Source organism: Parasteatoda tepidariorum, chromosome 6, assembly GCF_043381705.1.
Source record: "Parasteatoda tepidariorum isolate YZ-2023 chromosome 6, CAS_Ptep_4.0, whole genome shotgun sequence".
NCBI classification, from domain to species: Eukaryota; Metazoa; Arthropoda; class Arachnida; order Araneae; family Theridiidae; genus Parasteatoda; species Parasteatoda tepidariorum.
Genome location: NC_092209.1, coordinates 29,876,611 through 29,896,031, shown reverse-complemented (window position 1 = coordinate 29,896,031; position 19,421 = coordinate 29,876,611). Strand labels below are relative to the sequence as shown.

The window sequence follows — 19,421 nt, the reverse complement described above, 5'->3', positions numbered from 1 at the left end:
TATATATATAACGTTTTATTATAAGCATAACAGCTATGTTAAGCGCTATTCACATTCTTTAAATATTTGAAAAATTAAAAAGCAATTAAATAAATAAAGAAAAGAAAGAAGGAAAAAAACGGTGCCTGAAAACTGACAAGAAAATTTTTTGCAAGTACATCAGTAAATTTAGATCTTCTCGTTCTAAGACTCAATCTTAATGGTTTGAGGGGATGACCTCGAATAAGCTCATTAATTAGTGCAGACGATATTTCAAGCTATGGAATCGGACAAAGATGTGTTTATTCAGCGAAAGTGCGTGTTTATATCTGATTTCATAACTTAAAATATCGTCTGCACTAATTAATCAGCATATTTGATGTCAGCCATTAAGATTGTGTCCTAGAGCGTGAGGATTCGATCATTAGATCAAAAGTTATTCAGGGTGGTCCATTTTTTTAGCACTGTACAGTTGTATAATGTCCTTCATATAAAGAATCTAAAAAGCAGTGGCGACAATTTTTGTAAAGTGTTTACCATTTTTATTCTATAAAGTCAAAAATTCCTAACTTTTTTTATTAAAGGAACGGATAATTTTTTAATTCAATAACAAATAATTATTATATTAATGATTAGATATAGCACATAATAATTCATATCTTTGAAAATAAGGATTTTAAGTAGTATTTTTCATATTTTATGTAGATCAGCAATAAAAGGGATGTGATTTAAGCACTTTATCTAGCTAACTTCTCTCTTGTACATGCAGAACTGGCGAAAATATATTTAAAAATCAATTTGGATCGCTATATTTTTCTTGACAATAATATGAATAACTTAAGTTTCTTAAGAAATAAACTTCTGATTTAAAAATATGCGTTTAATTAAATCAAAAAGAAAGATTAAATCAGTTGTTTTGGGGAAAATAAAACCTATGCTTACAATGATACCTTGATTTCAGAATGTCCCAAGGGTTTTCAACTAGACACTACAAAATTCCAAGTAAATTAAAAAGAATTCTGAGACAAGCAGTTTTTTTAAAGTTTTGAGAAGGTACTTAAGAAAATTATGACTAGGTAACATTTGAAATGTATAAGGACTTTACCTCGCATTTTAGAGAAAAAAAATTGGGTTTTATGCAAAACGTTCAAAATTTATTGTCACCAAAGGTACCTTTCAACATATTAAATTCAATTCTTTGATATTAATAGTATTAATTAGGCGTAATTAAAAGTATGCAATTGTTCACCTGAAGTAACAAGCTAACTCGAGTTCACACTTTTCTTTCAATGCTGCAGTTCAAGACAATAAGCATCGTTTTGAAATGTTGAAGCAAAAAACTAGGGAAATAAAGTTGGTAGCGTAAATAAATTTATTTACCCTTATTGTTTTCAATTCTTTGATGAAAGAAAAATTAACTGTAAGCTACAGTTTTTTAATTGTTATTTACCTTTTATTAAAATACGGACCTACATTAACAGTTTGTACTTCATAGAACTAAACAGCATGTGAGACCTTTGAACTTCTAGAAATACACCAAAATATGTCTAAATGTAGTAAATTTAAACTTTTTAATGAAATTGAAAACTTCAAAATCATTAATTTTATTTTAAATATATTTTACAGCCATTTTCAAAACTATTTACTTTTATTTTTTATTGAAGGTAAAGCGAAGTTATGTATAAAAAAAAAATAGAACACCCTGAGTGAGAGACGAGGATACGAGGGATGCAGGATAAAAAGTTGTACTAAAGCATAAAATATCATTAAGGATTGCGACCCCGCGACCAATACATATGGAGTTAAATTATTGTGTCACGTGATAAAGGCAAAAAATTGTGATTCTGATTGAACTGTGATGTCTCAGAAATAGAGCACTTGCCTCCAATGAGGTGGTCCAGGTTCCAATATAATCGATATAAATTTTGCTCTCGGCTCGCACTGACTACAGTGCACAAGAAAAACATCCCCAACGATAGACGGATCATGAGTTAGAATCCGCTTGCTGTCGGGTCAGCCATCGGAGATTTTTGCAGTTTTCCTCTCCATGTAACGTAAATGCGGCTTAGCTCCCTCAAAAGAGCCTTCACGAAGGTTAGTTTCAATATAATCAACTAATACTCCCCTTGCAGCAGGTCCACAGGTGCGGTGTACACAATAATTCTGATAAATTGTCGCTACAAGGCAGGGATAGCCTGATCAGTGGGGTGCCGGGTCCATGTCAAAGAGTTCGTGGGTTCTGTCTCCGCCGGTCGAAGACTCCCCGTGTAGTAAATGGTGACTGATGCACGTTAAATCTGTCGAGTCTCAAAGTCCTCCCTGTTCCCACAACAAATCAATACCTCTGGGGGTACTGATCCAGGAGTTTCCTTGTCTTCTGGATTGGTTCAAAATTGCAAGGCTACAGAGTTGAACATTAGTAGTCGTAAACTCAAAAATTGGGTCGGCTGTTCAACGGCGGTCATAAAATAAAGTAAAATATAGTTAGTTTATTTCAATACTTGATCCTGGATTTCCCTTGTCTTCTGGGTTACATCAAAATTACAAGGCTTCGAAGATGAATATTGATAGTTGTAAGCTCAAAATTGGGTCCACTGTTCAATAAAATAATATAGCAGTAAAATAAATTATTCCACAATGCATTAATATTACTAAATCTGAACCACAGAACACGGAAATTTACTTGACGAATACATTTCAACTTGCTCAAAAATTAATTAAGTAATGACGTAGGTACTAATGAAGCACTTTACTTATGATTTTACAATCGAACTCGATTTTGTTCCACGCACACGAAAACCTGCCTCAATTTTAGTGCTTTAAATCTAGTTTGTGTGATTACAGATTTGGTCATTCTAAAATTAAAAATCTTTATTCATGCGTATATATTTTAGTTCCTTTTTTATTATTTAATGTTTCCTTTAACTATGCTCTATACAGTCTATGGCATATTTTTTTATAAAAACTGTCATTTAAGAAATATATATTTATTGGCTCAAAGGTGCTCTAGTCTTGTTCAAAAGTATTTCACCGGGGGCATCCTTATAAGAAAATTTCTAAGTGTTTAAGAGCTTTATAATTTTTTTTTTTTTACTTATGCAGAAAATTCCCAATTGAAGGTTTATCAGTTAAGTAAAAGTAAAAGCATTTGCAATGCAGTATTTAATTTACATTAATAAATTTTGAATAATAAAAATAGGAATTTTCCAAAAATTCGTCCAAAGGTTCGCCTTACCCCTGTATATTACAAATCATTTTGTGTGAAAGTTTCAGCTATCCGTAAAAATATTTTCAGGGAAATTTATTTTTCTAGTCAAATCGAATTATATGCTGATTGCTGTTTAATGTACTGTCTAATCTTGATATTTCAAGCTTATATAGAGGGAATAAAAAATTTGAAATATCGAAAAATCAAGTTAACCAAAATCAGTAGTAGAAAAAAAAAATTTCCACTCGTTTTTTGAAGCGAAGTCTATTTTTCATCAAAACAAGCAATTAGTAAAAAAGATAAGTACTTGTGTAAAATTGGAAAGTTGGCACATTTCCGCCAAATTAACACGAAATCGTTTCATATTGTAACTAGCTCATATTTGATGGAAAGCAAAAAAACAAAAAGTTAATTTTAAAAAATATTGAAATAATTGTTCTAGAATGATTTAGATTAAAAAATTGAGGAACAGTTTATTTGAAAAACTAATGACCACTAAAGTACTTTAACTTATATTTAAAAATTATATTAGTTTAAAACTTATTCAAAAAAATTCTTTTAATGAAAAACCTTACAAAAACAACCAAGTATTAGGTTACAGTTTTCCATTGTCTGAGAATAATCGCGTTATTTATTGTTATTTTTTGGTTTTTAATAATGATCAACGTAATTATAGACAAGTAGGGTAAACCAACCAGTGAAGGAACACTACCCAGGGAAGGAGCATTTCATAAATATTGATTAAAAAAAAGAATTTGAAAGTTTTTCTTTCGATTGATTGGTAACAATAGCTTACTGCCAAACAATAGGAAGTCATCTAGCAATGTTTTGGATTACCTGGTCACATAGACTTCTATGGAAAAAATTTTAAATTTGTTATTATCTCTGCAACACCTTGTTTCTTTGAAAAAATTATAAGGTGAGTGTTTGTATTTATATGTTTGAAAGGGAATTAATTGCATGTAATAGCTTTATTTTTCTCACTGTGAAAATAAGAATTCAAAATATAGTTATTGAAGTTACGTTTTATTTTTTTAAGCATCATAGCATAATCAAGTGCTGAGATAAGGGAGTGTTTATTCACTGGATCACCAAACGATGAAAAACCAGTGAAGGAACAAGTGTTCCTTTGCTGGATTTTTTCTAAGTTAAGGAAAATGAAAGAGAAAAACTTTAATTTTCTTGTACCTTTCGTGATGCTTTGCATCAAAAGTATGTCAAAAATACAAAAAACAACTTCTAACCAGTAAAGGAACAGGCATGTTCCTTTACTGGGCATAGATTTCCCAGTGAATGAACAGTATGTGTTAATATGATGACACTTTACTTTTCAATTCATGATTTCAAAAAAAAGTTAACATTTTCCAAGCATTTTTATGTTATAATTTCAAGAATAGGCTTGTTTTTAGATATTTTTATGGCATATAAATTCATAAAGAGCATTAAAAAATAACCAAAATTAAGTGTTCCCTTACTGAGAAATTTTGTGTTCCTTCACTGGCAAAAGCTGTTCCTTCACTTGGTCTTCTTACTACTTCTTATTTGAACCTCCAAAACTTTAAAACAATATTATGTAAGTTCTCTCCAATTTTTTTACATAATTTGCAATTAGTAGCAAATATGTAGACACTACCATTTAACTAAAGTTACGAATTTTGAAATTAATATGATTTTTTAAAAAGCAAGCGAAGCTTAAGTGCTCCTTCACTGGTCAGTTTTCCCTACTAAGAAATTATTACTACAATATTTAAAAGAATCGCTGTTTGTTAATGAGATGGGTTTGACTTTCCACAGATTTTCTTCAATTAATTACAGCAAATAATGTTTCTTAATTTTTTTATATTTCAGAATTGCTGACAATGTGTAGTTTCGAATCTCGAACTCTTTTGCAACTTTCTTTTATCAACCTTATGACTCTTCTTCAAAAATTTGCTTTTTCACTCGCTAAAGATCCCACCTTTCTTAAAATATTGTTTTTGGATTGTTTTTAAAATATTGCAGGAGCGATAAGTGATAGTTTGAATGCGAGGAGGAGCAGACATGCATTCACGTGTTGCATCTTTAACCTCTTGTTGTAATAGTTAATAATAATTCTGGCTTTTAGGTCATCAATGTTCGACACGATCCTCCTGTAAGCATTGTCCTTTATAAATCCCCAAAGAAAAAAGTCCAGCGGCGTTATATCAGGTGATCTGAGTGGCCAAGGAATTGGCCGAATTTAGATAAGATTATGCACAACCGAGTCATTGGGCCTTTCTTTTTTACAGAAAAGACGGTCTCAACAGTCGTATACTTAGACATGTTGGAAAACTTCGTATTTCTACAACTAGAAGAGCTTCAGCCACATGTTACGAGATGGTGTACCACCTCATTGGGGTATCATCGTTCGTAGTTCTTTGAATAACCACTTTCCAGGAAGATGGATTGGACAAGGAGGTCCAATTCCTTGGTCACCCATATCACCTGATATAACGCCGCTGGACTTTTTTCTTTGGGGATTTATAAAGGACAATGTTTACAGGAGAATCGGGTCGAACATAGATTACCTAAAAGCCAGAATTACAACAGCAATAGCCTCTGTGGATACCGACATGCTTGCCGCCATCTGGCGTGAAATTGACTATCTCCGTGGCTCTGAAATTGACTTGATATTCTCCGTGCGACGAAGGGGGCACACGTAGATGTTCATTGACAAGGGTCATGAAACTACTTTTTGAGTCTATCTAAACTTTTATGTTATTAATTTTAATCTATCTTTATTATTTTATGAGTTATTAAACATCAAAATGGGTCCGGGACTTTATAAACACCCTGTATTATCAGATTTCGCTCGAAAGCCTATTGGCAGTCTAACTGAGAGCATTATATTCTTCTCCAACTCGATGTTCATTAACACTAATACACTCCAGCGAGATAAGAGCTTCCTTCATTTTACTTTCATCATCCTTTACAGCTGTTTTACCTCATTTCCCCCAAGTACTGGCACCCATTTCGGTTAGAGCTTTGCCAAAGCTGCAACAGTATATTCTGAAAAGCTCTTTCATGGCTTTAAAAGTATAAAAGTTGAAAAGTTAAAATCAGCTTTTTGCATGTGTTCTAGGTCTGGTGATTCATTTTAAGACTCCGAAGCAGAGTACGATTTGTAAGATTCAGAAGACAAAGACTTTAAACAATCTGCATCTTTGTAGCTTGAAACTATTCCATTTCCACTTTCATGAGCTTACTTCAACAATTGAAGCTTTACTCTTTATTTTGAAGCTCTGTCGCCAAAGAAAATAAAAAAGCCATAGTTTAAGTGCCTTGCACTTGAAGCAATACCATGATTTTAAACTATATATATAATCTTGCCGTGAAGAATTATCTGGAATTTAGAGCAGATAAATAACTTAAATACTTTAAAAATTATTAAACTTTTTTAAGAGTCGCCAACTTGGCGACATTTTTCCTCCTAGATGAAAATTATCAAAATCACTGCCTTATTTTCAGTTTTTGCAAATTTTTATGAGCCCAGGTAATGCAGCATAGGAATAAGTTTTAAAATATGAAAAATTTAGTCCACAAGCATTTTTACAAAATTGTGGCTTTTCTCTATATTGACGTTTTGCGCCATTTTCAAAATAAGCGTAGACAGCGCTGACTTTAGATAGGATAAACTTCACTTAACAGTCATGAGTAACTGTTGCTTAACATTTAACTTGCTTGCTGATTTAAACATTCAAAATTTTTTTCATCGCATACTCAAGGATAACAACAAAAGTTAATCCATACCTGTCAAAATACAGCCTATTAAACAAAAAGTGTTATGGCTGCGTTGACCAAGATAGCAGAAATATAAAATTTATCCACCCCTTCATCTTGCACTGTTTAATGTTTTTTAATGGACTCAAAATAGAGTCATAATTTTAAAAGTTAGTCTGAAATCATGGTGGGTTTTACTTAAATAATAAGCTAAGAAGGAAACATTTTTGTTTTAAATAAATATACACTTTGCTTATATTATTGCACTTAAATAATTGAAATATTAGTAGCATTCGCGGGCAGAAAAAAAAATATGACACCAATAAGGAACAGAAATATTACACGCGCATTGTTGAAATTCCCAAATGTATCTCCGCTGATTAAGAAATCATATCTTTGTGTGTTTCATGTCCTTAAAAAAGCTTAAATTAAGACGAATTAAGCAAAAATATCTGGTCCTTAATCGTTGTTTATTCGACATACTCAGTTTGTAACACCGTTTAATTCTGTAATCTTAATGGGTTTATTTTCTTCTTTTCTTACGATCATAAACTCTAATGGATTCTCCAAAATTTAATCAATACCAGGTTATGATATTATTAGGTATTCTGAATTAAACATCGTAGCGAAAATATATTATAATTTTTACGATGTGCCAAAATTAACAATCAAACCATGTACAGTCCGCAAAAAAAAAAAGATATCACCCTGAATAACTTTCGTTCTAATGATCCGATTTTCACGAACTAAGTGTCAATCTTAATGGTTCCTGGGGGTGACCTCAAATATGCTAATTAATTAGTGCTAACTATTAATTAAGTTACGAAATCAGACACAAAAACGTACTTTCTCTGAATAAACATATATTTTTTTTTACATATTTGGAATCTAGACACTTGAATTAGGGGGGGTAGACAAAATTTTAAAACAATTGGGTCGTAAATTGGGTTGCAATAAAGGTTTATATATTTGGCGATAGTCCAGAAAACCGCCAAAAAAAGTCGCCTGCGCAAATAAATATTTTAAGATAACCCTTGACTGATTCAAAAGAGAAACGCTTAATTTTACTAGGTTGCTAGGCAACCAATTTCTGACTGTAAAAAAATTGAAATAATGTTTTGTGATTGCTCTGAGAGGTTTAATTAATAGTTAATAGAAAACACCTCGAAGTTTCTAGGCAATAGACAATTTTTAAGTTCATTTATGTCCAAAAAGCAAAAAAAATAAATAAATAAATAAAATAAAAAATTATTTTAATCTCTTTTGAAAAGAAAATTTGAATCGATTTATAAGTTTTCAGAATTTAAATACATGAACTTTTTATCTGATATTATTTAGATTATGCTATTTTTGCTATGTTTATTCGAGGATTTCATACTAAAATCAAATTAACATAACTTATAATAGCTATATACAAAATTTTAGGGATAATGATTTTTACAGCTTTAATCGAGTCTTCTAGGCATGAAAGTTTGAAGGAAAAAAAAGTGCATGAAAAATAAAATGTAGATTGTATAGTAATTCTAATGCACATTCACAAGGTTTTCTGTAATTTACGATTTCTTTTTTCTATAACTCAATGAATTGCTGAATGTTTAGTGGCATTTTAAAAACATTGAAATATGTTATGTTTAAGAATAAGATATTGAAATAATATGTTGCATATTGTATGATTCATTGTTTAAAAAATTGCTTCATTTTGCTAGATATTTACGTTACATGGTTTTCTTTGGATAAAGATGATTAGCAAATAGCATCCACATGTTTCGATACATTCTGAAACTTACGTTCGCAAATTCACCATAAAATGTCGCACAGCATATTCTTCAATTACGATAAGCTACATTTACCACCAAATACTGCTACTATGATTATTTTTGTTTTTATATATATATATATATCTGATATGATACTCTCTTTTTAAACAGAGCTCGTAAGGCCCTTAAGATACTGAAATGGGGGCACGAAAACTTAAAAAATTTTTTTTTTCCTAATGCCCGCCTGTGTTAACATCAGTCAATTCAGGCATCTACAGGGCGACAGATATCTGTGTGGCCTAAGGATTCCTAACGAGCATCAAACATTCTCAAAATTAAGTGTTCATTCACTGGAAAATTTAGTGTTTATTCAATTTAAGAACTGTTCCTTCACTTGGTTATCTTACTACTTATTATTTAAACCACCAAAAGCTTAAAACAATATTATGTAAGTTATCTAAATTTTTTTTACATAATTTGCATTTAATAACAAATATGTCGACATGCATTTAATAACAAATACGTCATTTAGCTAAAATTACAAATTTTGAAATTTTTATGATTTTTTTTTAAAGACAAGCTAAGCTTAAGTATTCCTTCACTGGTTAGTTTACCCTATAAGATTTTGAGAAATTTGCGATGTTGTGAGAGATGCTTAAAAATGTTGACTACGTATTTTTATTAATATTTATAAAATATATATTCAAGAAATTGATGAATATTTTATTCCAAATTTATTCATTCGTATGTATATTATTGAAATTTTATCAGTTATTAAAAAAAAAAATAAAAAATAATCACATTAAAGAAGCACAATCTGTTGTATAATCATATTCTATCAGAAGCATGCTTTTATAAAACTCCACATTCTCTGAATAAAATGTATTTTATTCAATAAAATGTTTTATTCAAATTTCTTTACTAAATTGCAAATAGAATTTTAGACGACTAAAGAAGAAACATCGTATTTTATAGCTTAAAAAAATAAAAATGAAAAGATAAGCAAACGATTATTAGCGAAAAAAATATGAATGAAATTTTATGCTAAGCGCGCGAAGTCAAGTTCCTCGCAAGTTTATCACATTTTAATATTAATCGCTCCATTTAATCATTTCTTCATTGTCGCCAAATTATTTTTTTAAAAATAATTAATTTTAATTTTTCTCAGCTTCTAATAAATAAAAACAGTTGAAACTTTAGATTTTTCAATTGAAAAATATGTAGATTAATATGGTATAAAAAAATTCATACCTTATAATTCAAAAATTTTTCATCCTTAATTTAATTAAATAATAAAAAATAATTAACAATTATTAAAAATTATTTTTTTCGTGAAATTATCTTTGGGTAAATGAGTTTTATGACTGGGTGAAATTTTCTTCGAATTGCTTTATTAGTTTTTAAAATATGACTAAAAACGTAAAAAGTGAAATTAACATTAAGGGGTACGAACTTTGGATCGCTCTCCTGACCAAACTATGGGGACCATATTTCCCAGATTGCGGCTACCCCCTATATTTTGAAGGTTAAGAATCCAAATATGTAAGAAAAAATATATGTTTATTCAGAGAAAGTACGTTTTTGTGTCTGATTTCGTAACTTAATTAATAGTTAGCACTAATTAATTAGCATATTTGAGGTCACCCCCAGGAACCATTAAGATTAACACTTAGTTCGTGAAAATCCGATCATTAGAACGAAAATTATTCAGGGTGATATCTTTTTTTTTTTGCCGACTGTACAAAGTATGAATCAACAATTGAAAATTTCGAAAATAAAAAAAAAATTTTTTAAGATCAAAATTACGAAAAAAAAACTTTTTTTAAAATGTAATCTTGACTTAATAGTTTATAAAATAATTTGTCTTTATTATATAAAATAAAAATGTGGGGACCAGTATTAGTATAAACTATAACAATGGGACATGTTTTTTTTTAAAAAATAAAATTTAATTGTCCGTGATAAAATTAAAGCTTTGAGCATAATTATTTTCTAAAAAAAAGCATTATTTATATTCAAATTGTTTAGAAATAATATTGAAACCATAATTCTGTTTAATATTACATATTATTTTCATTAACTTTTTCCGTTTTGTGTGTTCTTTGGATAAAAGGTTTTTAATTCAAAAAATAAATAAATCAATTTGTGAAATTTTTTGTATTTTATCTGCCACTATTTTCAATTTTTATTAATTTTTTTTAATCAAAATACATACTTATACAGATCGTTTTATTATGTCTCTATGGATATAGATTAAGAAGTAGTTCTTTATAATAATTCGAAAAGTAATATTAATTTAAGCACAGAAACTATTAATTATTTTTACTATGCATTTCTTCCATTGTTATTTATAAAATAAAAAATTATTCGTTGCAATAATTTTAAAAATAAATGAAACAGGATTAAAAAATATTAAGTAGCTTTAATATCTATTTTTACTAATAGTTATAGATAAGAGAAGAAAAAAATTGCTGCAATAGTTCAAAAAATAATAGAAACTTAAAATCAAAAAACTATTATCTAGTTTTAATATGTAAGGTTAAGAATTATTACTTAAAGGAAAAGAAAAATAAACATATTATTACAAAAAAATATTACAAAAAATATTATTTAGGTTTTATATGTATAGTTATATTATAATAAATATAAGACAAAAATTATTTATTGTAATAATTAAAAAATTAATAGCAAAATATGTACTTTTACACAGTATTAATTATATTATGGAAAATAATTCTTTGTAATAATTATAAGAAATAATGGAATAATAAAGAACTATTAACTAGTTTTAATGTGAATTTTTAACCATTATTACTCAGATAACAAAAATAATTCATCGTGATAATTCAAAAATAATAGAAACATACATAACAACAAATTATTAACTAGTTTTAATATGCATTTTCTTATTTTCCCATTGTTATTAATAGGATAAAAAATAATTCATTGCAGTTATTCAAGAAAAAGTTATAAACATAAATAACAAAGACTACTAAACAGTTTTAATATGAATTAACTATTATAGTTCATATGATAAAAAAATATGTCACTGTAATAACTCAAGAGGATACTAGAAATATAAATAAACAAAACTATTAAATAATTTTATTATGTATTTTTATCAATAACACTTATTTCTAGGACAAAAAATAATAATTCGCTGTAGTAATTCAAGAAAATAAAAGAAACATAAATAACAAAAACTAATATCAAGTTTTAATTTGTATACATTTTCCATGATTATTTATAGGATAAGAAATAACATGTAATAAAATACAGAATAATAAATCATAACATCCCAAATAGAATGTTTATTCAGTTTAGTTAAGATTTCAATTTTAATCATCCTTTGCCTTAAAATACAATTATTTAATGCTGTAAAACCTTCCATCTATCGCGGGAAAAAAGTTTTTACATACTATATTAAATTCCGAAAAGAAGATTTTTTTAAAATGGCAGATTTCCAAAGTTTTGGGAAAATTATTTTCGATGCGTTCAATGACTTAAAATTGAATTAAGCTGCACGAATCTTTAATTCTAAAGAAATAGAAATTGATTTTTTTTTAATCATTTTATATTATTCATTTTCAAAGAAAATACGATTTCGTAGGTAAATGATCTCAAGAACAACAACGGTAAAAAGAAGCTAATATCATCCAACTTTTTTTTAGTGTTTTATTTCCAAACCTTTTGATCATGGAACTGTAGCGGATTCTCCTAAATTTAATCAATGAAAGAGTATAGTTCTATTATTCTTAACTATTATTCTTAATTATTTTACCTCGAACAGACAAATATAGAAACACAGATGACAATTATCAGAATATAAATGGCCTGCGGTGTAATTACTGAGATTATGATTCCGATGAATTCGGGAAACAATTATTCTGGAAAAAGTCAAAGAATGATATTACTGATCGTGTTGATTTAATCAGAAAAAAATGTGGTGTAAGGGTAATCGGAATTGATTACATTCAGTAAGTATTGGGTTACTACGGACAGTCTCAATTTCAACAAATGAATGTATAAAAATTAAACCTTGATGACAATTTATAAAGAAGAATATGACAAAGTATTTTTTTTATCAAGCTTCATGAAAAAGGTTATAATGTAATCTGTACCTTGCATATAATAAGTACACTCTCAAAAAGTTGAGAAATCAAATTTTGAATTTACGATATTTTTAAATTTTATAATTCAGAAACTATACAGCCAATTGCTTTCAAATTTTGTATTTTGCTACTTAAAATTACTTTCTTTAAAATGATTTAAACATTTGTATTACTTACAATTCAAAATATTTTCGAATAAAATATGTAATAAAATAATAATAATAATCATAAATAACAATTATTGAATAAAATAATAAATAATAATTATTGAGTAAAATAATAAATACTAATTATTGAATAAAATGATAAATAATAATTATTGAATAAAATAATAAATACTAATTATTGAATAAAATAATAAATAATAATTATTGAATAAAATAACAAAATATAATAAACTATTATTGTTTTTTAACACTGTACAATTTTGTTTTGCATTGCTTTTCTTTTCTTTTGAAAAATTATTTTTATAATTGTTTTATAATTGATTCAGTAAAAACGCTCTTGGAGGAAATGGCGAAATTTGCAAAAACGGATCCGAACTTTCGACAGCTCTCCTGACTAAGAAAACTATTGGGACCATATTTTCTAGATTACTGTGCAACACCTATATTTTGAACGTCAAGAAACCGATGATTCAATCGAGAGAAAAAGGCATGTTTATTAATTAAGTGAAATGACATTTTTACGTCTGTAACTTCAAATATCGTCTGCAATAATTAATTAGCATATTTAAGGTGAGGTCCTTTTAACTATTAAGATTATTTCTTAGAGTGTAAGAAGTCGATCGTTAGATCAAAAGTTATTCATGATGTTCACTTTTTCCTTTTCTCACTGTACAAGATCTCTTTCAATGCGATGCCTATACATATTGCACTGTACTGTAATGTTTGCATTGGACTACCAGCATATACTTGCTAATATTGAAACTTTTCTTTTAGTTTAATTTCTTGTACTTTAATTATTTTTTTACTCTTTTTGTTTTGCAGTTGAGTAACAACTTAAATTGACAACTGATCATTATAAAGAATCCAGTTTTAAAAATCAGCATTTAATAGAAATAGACATAACCATTAAGAAAATTTTATATAAAGTTTGTACGAGTAATGAATGGTAATGTAAAAATAAGTTGATTGTTTCCTGAAGTTTGATTAACTCATTGTAAAATTTTATTTTTACATCGTGTAAAAAATTTAAAAAATCCCTTATGAAAAAGGGGTCGATGAACAATAAGTTAGAGCATATTACACTGTCTTCGCTCTTTACTTATTAAAGGGTTAAGTTGCATTTGTACAAATTGAGATTTTTTACGTCAATTAGTGGACTTATCCCATTTTTGGCAAAGCATAGAAATTTTACAAAATGTGGTATTGTTTTCATTGAAATATGCTTACCTTACGTTCATTGAAGGTACTAAAAATTTCTAACTAAATATTATTGGTTATAGGTTATATTATAGAATAAGATAATTTTTATACTTCAGAATTGATATTATCGAATAGGAAAAATATTACAGTAGGGTAATTGTTGTAGATAATAACAGTTTTCTAATCTTGTTTGTTTTTTGTTTGTCTTTTGTTTGTTTGTTTTTATTTGACAATGTGTCTTACATGGAATTAAGGGAGAGTTATGATTTGGCTTTTATAATTTGTTTCATATTAAGAAAAAAAATTTTTTTTCAAGTGCATACATAAACGATATAAAATTTGTAATGATCAGAAATATTCAGAAAATATTCAAAAAATGAATGGAGGGTACTTACACTATCAGTAAGAGTCGGCGGTATTGGAAGGCCATCCAAATGATTCAACAGCGTTTCCACTGCTAACCAATCACCTCGTTTACATAATGTTAAAAGTCTGTCATAGATTATTTCGGCCTCACTTTTTTTACCCTTTTTTTCATCAGGAGTTTTTGCACCAAGTTTTTTGTCGTCTTTAGAATCGTCCTTGGTCCCATCGTCTTTCGTTGTTGAAGGTGTTGGTGGCAATGGCGCGAGCGAATTACCAAGAAGTTTCGTCGGAGAATTTTTGTCCAAAACCCCTTTACGGGATATTTTTGGCGATGGAAGTGGGGATTTAGCTATTTTTTTTCTAGGGGGAGATGGTGAAGCTCTTGTATTAATAGTCTTTTTTACTGGAGAGTTGTTCGTTTTAGCTTTTCTTTCTGGAGAAGGAGATTCTGGTGGTTTCGAACCAACATTTGCCTTTCTCACTGGGGATGGTGATTCCTGAGGATTTTTTGTCAGCGTGGGCACTTTACGAACTGGTGAAACTTTTTCATCTGGTTTGTTTGTTCCATTAGTTTTTGGCAGTTTTTTAGTTGGGGAGTTGGAAGATACCCCGTTCGCTTTGTTGCCATTCCTAAGATTACCGTTTTTATCAGCAAGATTATTTTTGCCAATGCTATTTTTTGTAGGACTTCCATTTTTAATCGGACTTCCGTTTTTAATCGGACTTCCGTTTTTTACCGGGCTACCATTCGTTACTTTTTTAGTTTCTTCCCTTTTCAAGGCATTCGGTGATTTGGTAAAAACTTTCTCTGGGCCATTTTTTTCCGGTGGTGTAGATTTCTTTTTATCACCATTCGCAGCTGTATTTTCCGCTTTGGCCTGATCGTCCTCCTTTTCATTAACAATACTAATTGATTGAATCCCTACCCTGGGAGGCTGCGCGTTCACTAAAATACCTGGTTGTACGTTTCTGGATATGACTCGTTGAGAACTAATTGGAGCTGTAGTCCTTGCAGTTACAGGATGACCATTAGTTGCATGTACAACAGTTGTGGGTTCCGTACTGTTTCCATTGGCATCGTGAACACCATTAACAATATAGCCATTGTTTATAAGTCTTTGAGCATTTGGCCTTCCAATGGCTGAAGGGCCAGTGGGTGGACCGATTATCGTCCTTAAAGGAGATCTTGGAAAAGATTGCGGTGGGCCATTGGCCCCAGGCACTGTTAAATTGTCACCGGACGTGGAAGCATCTCCATTCTGGGCCATACCTGGTGGTACTGGACGATTTGGTGGCAATATTGTATTAATATTGCTGCCATTGTTCGATCCATTGTTAGGCAAAAGAGGATTTTTATCCTCATCGCCATGTAAGCCTGGCATTCCTAATAATCTATTTATATCTTACTAAGCAATCCACTTCATAATTTCTTAATGCATCGTATTTTCGTGAATTAAATTAACATATGAAAGAAAAAATTCAAAATTAAAAAATGACAGCCATGAAAGTGGAATTTTCTATTTTATAATATGAAACGACTTTGTATATTTTAATAGTTTAACTGCTGGGGAATATTTACTTCTGCAATAAATATTAATTAAATTTAAGTTTGGCACTACTAGATTCATGTCTAATTCGAAAAAAATGTTTCTAAATATTTTTTGTTAAATAGTTTAACATTTATACCATATAAATGTTCTTTTCAATAAATATCTTTGAAAGAGTCATTAGAGAGTAATAAATAATGCTCATAAATTTTAAAGACATTCTCAAATTAAATAATAAATATCTACTACTAAAAGTAATTTAAACTAAATTAATTACTAACGAGGACTAATTAACACAATCTGACTCCACACACACAATAAATATCCATAGTAATTCACCAAGTAATCACATTCTTTCGAGTTTGATTAAATAGAAAAATCCATTGCCATTTACAGAAATAATAATCCAGTTGAAAACAAGAACATTTTCAAAGGTGAAAGAAAAGATATCCACAGGTATCAGAGCAACAGGAAGATTTCAATTTAATAATTCATAAAATTTAAGGGGGGCCGGTCATGCCTCTATGAGTATCGTTATCGGGATGAAGCGGACCCCTTCCTAACCCAAAGCCCTTGGATGGAGTAGCGGGTGGGAAAAGGGGAGAGCAGTTGCCGGGGCGCACCCATTGGCTGGAAACTCTTCAGCGCGGTGGCGTAATAGTTCTGTTCTACTTTGTTCTTTTCTGCGCCCGCTGATTTATGAAGCTGTTACGGAATGCACAATGAGTTTGAATACCTTCTTATACTATAGAGACATGTGCCAGTGTATTTCAATTTAAAAAGGCATCGAGATTTCGAATAAAAAACATTCTAGTCACATAAAAGGAACAGATAGGGTAGTTTTGTTTTATTTAGTTTATTGTTTTTGTTTTGTTTAAATAGTACTTTAGTTAGTATTGGCGATATAATTCAAATAGTACTTCAGTGCAAAAATTCTAATTCTTGTTTTTTTTTAATCTAAACCAAATCTTCACGCATTTTTGTTTCAACTAAAATAAATAAATAAAAAAGCAAAATATGGATTAGTATTCATAGGGTCGAATCTTTCGTTTTTTGGATGTGCCTATTTTGTAAAAAGACATATTTTAGTAGAATTTTGCTTCTCGGGTTTGATTCGAATAGCACTTTAGTACAGATAATATCAGCAATTTAATTCAAATAGTACTTCACTGCAAATATTTGAATTTCTCATTTTTTTGTAAACAATAGAAAACTTTATGCATTCATGTTTCAAATGCAATAAAAAAAAATACTGATTATTATTTTTTAAGTCGAATCGGCCGATATATGTTTATTTTGTAAAGAGATATAATTTAGTAGAGTTTTACGAAAAAAGAAACATTCAACTTACACAATATTTTTATTGAAAGGGTATCAACTAGAGATAAGACGGGCTTGTTATTAAGGTTTTAAAAACATTTTAGTTGAAATATTAGAATTTCTAATCCCGTTTCAGATGCAAAAGATTTAATAAATAAAAAAATGGATTAGTATTTTTTAGGCTGAATCTTCTTTCGCCAAAATATGTCCATTTTGTTAAGAGATATAGATTTTCAATTAAACAGAGTTTTTATGATATAAAAATCAAACATTTATGATATAAAAATTCTATTTTCTAATTCAGAATTTTTATGATATAAAAATTCTATTTACTCAAATTTTCAATTAAAAGGGTATCAACTGGTCGGGAGAAAGGCTTGCTTGATTAAAGCAGTCATTGGGACTGAGCAGGCTGGATTCTAATGTATTTAAGTAAATAAAAAAATTATTTGTTCTTTTTTAAAGCAAATTTCTCAATTTGTAGAAAAGCCTTTTGTAAAAATTTAATAAATAGAAAGGCAGATTAGTATTTTTTTAGGCTGAGTCTTCTTTTGCCAAGATATGTCTATTTTGTTATAAAGCTGATTTTCAATTAAGCAGAATTTTTATGATAGAAAAATTCTATATACTCAAATCTATTGGTATATTGCATGTTTCAGCGAAAGTACGAGTTTTTGAATCTGGATACTTAGCTTAAAATATCGTATGCTTTAATCAGCATATTTACGGTTCTGCCTCCGAATAATTAATATTTTGCTCTAGTACGTGAAAATCTGATCATTAGAGCAAGAAATATTAAAGGTGTTCTTTTTTTCCTCCCCGTGTGTTATGTATAAGCATAAAACTTTTCTGAAAACGAGAAAGATTTTTGTGGTCTTTCCAAAATTGCAACATAATTTGAAATCCCGTAATAAAAAATAAACCTAAAGTATAACCGCACTAGATTTTTTTTTTAAATGTTCAAATAAAAATTGAAAATTGAGGTCAATTTCTTTTTCGAAATTTATATTTTACAGCGCTTTAGTATCTGCAAGACTGAAATTGCATACAACTTTTTAAACTCGGCCCAAATTAAAACTATCAAATTCCGTGAATACTCTCTATAATTCTTATTTATAACATTTATAGGTCTGATATTATGCTTATCTTAAGACTGTAGTCGTGGCAATGAGAAGATTTGTATCTATTACAGACAAATATTTATAGATAGGCACAAAACGTGATAGGAATGATTGTGTGTTTAAGGTTTTTATTATCTGGAATCGTGAATCTCCTGCACGTTTTATCTGATTCCATCACATATTCGTGATACTATTGTGAAGGAATTTATGCAGGCATTCTGTTACATTAACCGATTTATTAGTCATCCGGCCTAAAAGGAGTTGTTTTTAACTAAAATCAAAATGTTACAAGCTGTCAGAAAAATCTTGAAATTATACCACACTGGTTTTAGTTATAGTGAAAAAATGCAAAAATTTGATTTACCTGAAGCTTCAATTGGTAAATAGTAATTTCAACAATTTTCGATATATATATATATATATATATATGGGTCATTCTCACGAAAACTGTCATTTTTCAGTTCATAAAATTCCAAAAAAGTAAAGTGAATAAAAAGCTCTGAAACTTTTTATATTAATAGAAATATGTAACTGCATTATAAAGAAAGTATATATCCTATAAATTATACTTAATATTTAAATTAATTAATTTTTTAGATAATTTATTTATAATTAATTAATTTATAATAATTAATAATTAATTAATTAATTTAATAAATAAATTAATTAATTTAATAAATAAATTAATTAATTTAATAAATTAATTAATTTAATAAATAAATTAATTAATTTAATAAATTAATTTATTAATTTTTTAATTTATTTTTCAAATTAATTAATAAGTAAATTAATTATTTTCACTATTTAAAAAGTGAGGGAATGACACTAATAGTGAGGGAATGATATTTTATTTTAATACATGTTTTTATCTAAGTTACATCTACCTAAAGTTTGAAAATGATAACA

The 19,421-nt window shown here is 28.7% G+C and overlaps 1 protein-coding gene and 1 long non-coding RNA gene across 2 annotated transcripts in view; one reads left to right on the top strand and one right to left on the bottom strand.

The window, feature by feature from the left end:
- Positions 1-16,618, bottom strand: part of LOC107448293 (no mechanoreceptor potential C) — a 116,043-nt gene extending 99,425 nt beyond the window's left edge. Inside the window, exon 1 of the mRNA XM_071182179.1 lies at positions 14,557-16,618. Coding sequence (XP_071038280.1) covers positions 14,557-15,909 — 1,353 coding nt within the window. The 5' untranslated portion in view covers positions 15,910-16,618. The remainder of the gene's footprint in view (positions 1-14,556) is intronic.
- LOC139425892 (uncharacterized) overlaps positions 1-19,421 on the top strand; it is a 39,382-nt gene that overhangs the window by 14,075 nt on the left and 5,886 nt on the right. The gene's annotated exons all lie outside the window — the stretch shown is intronic.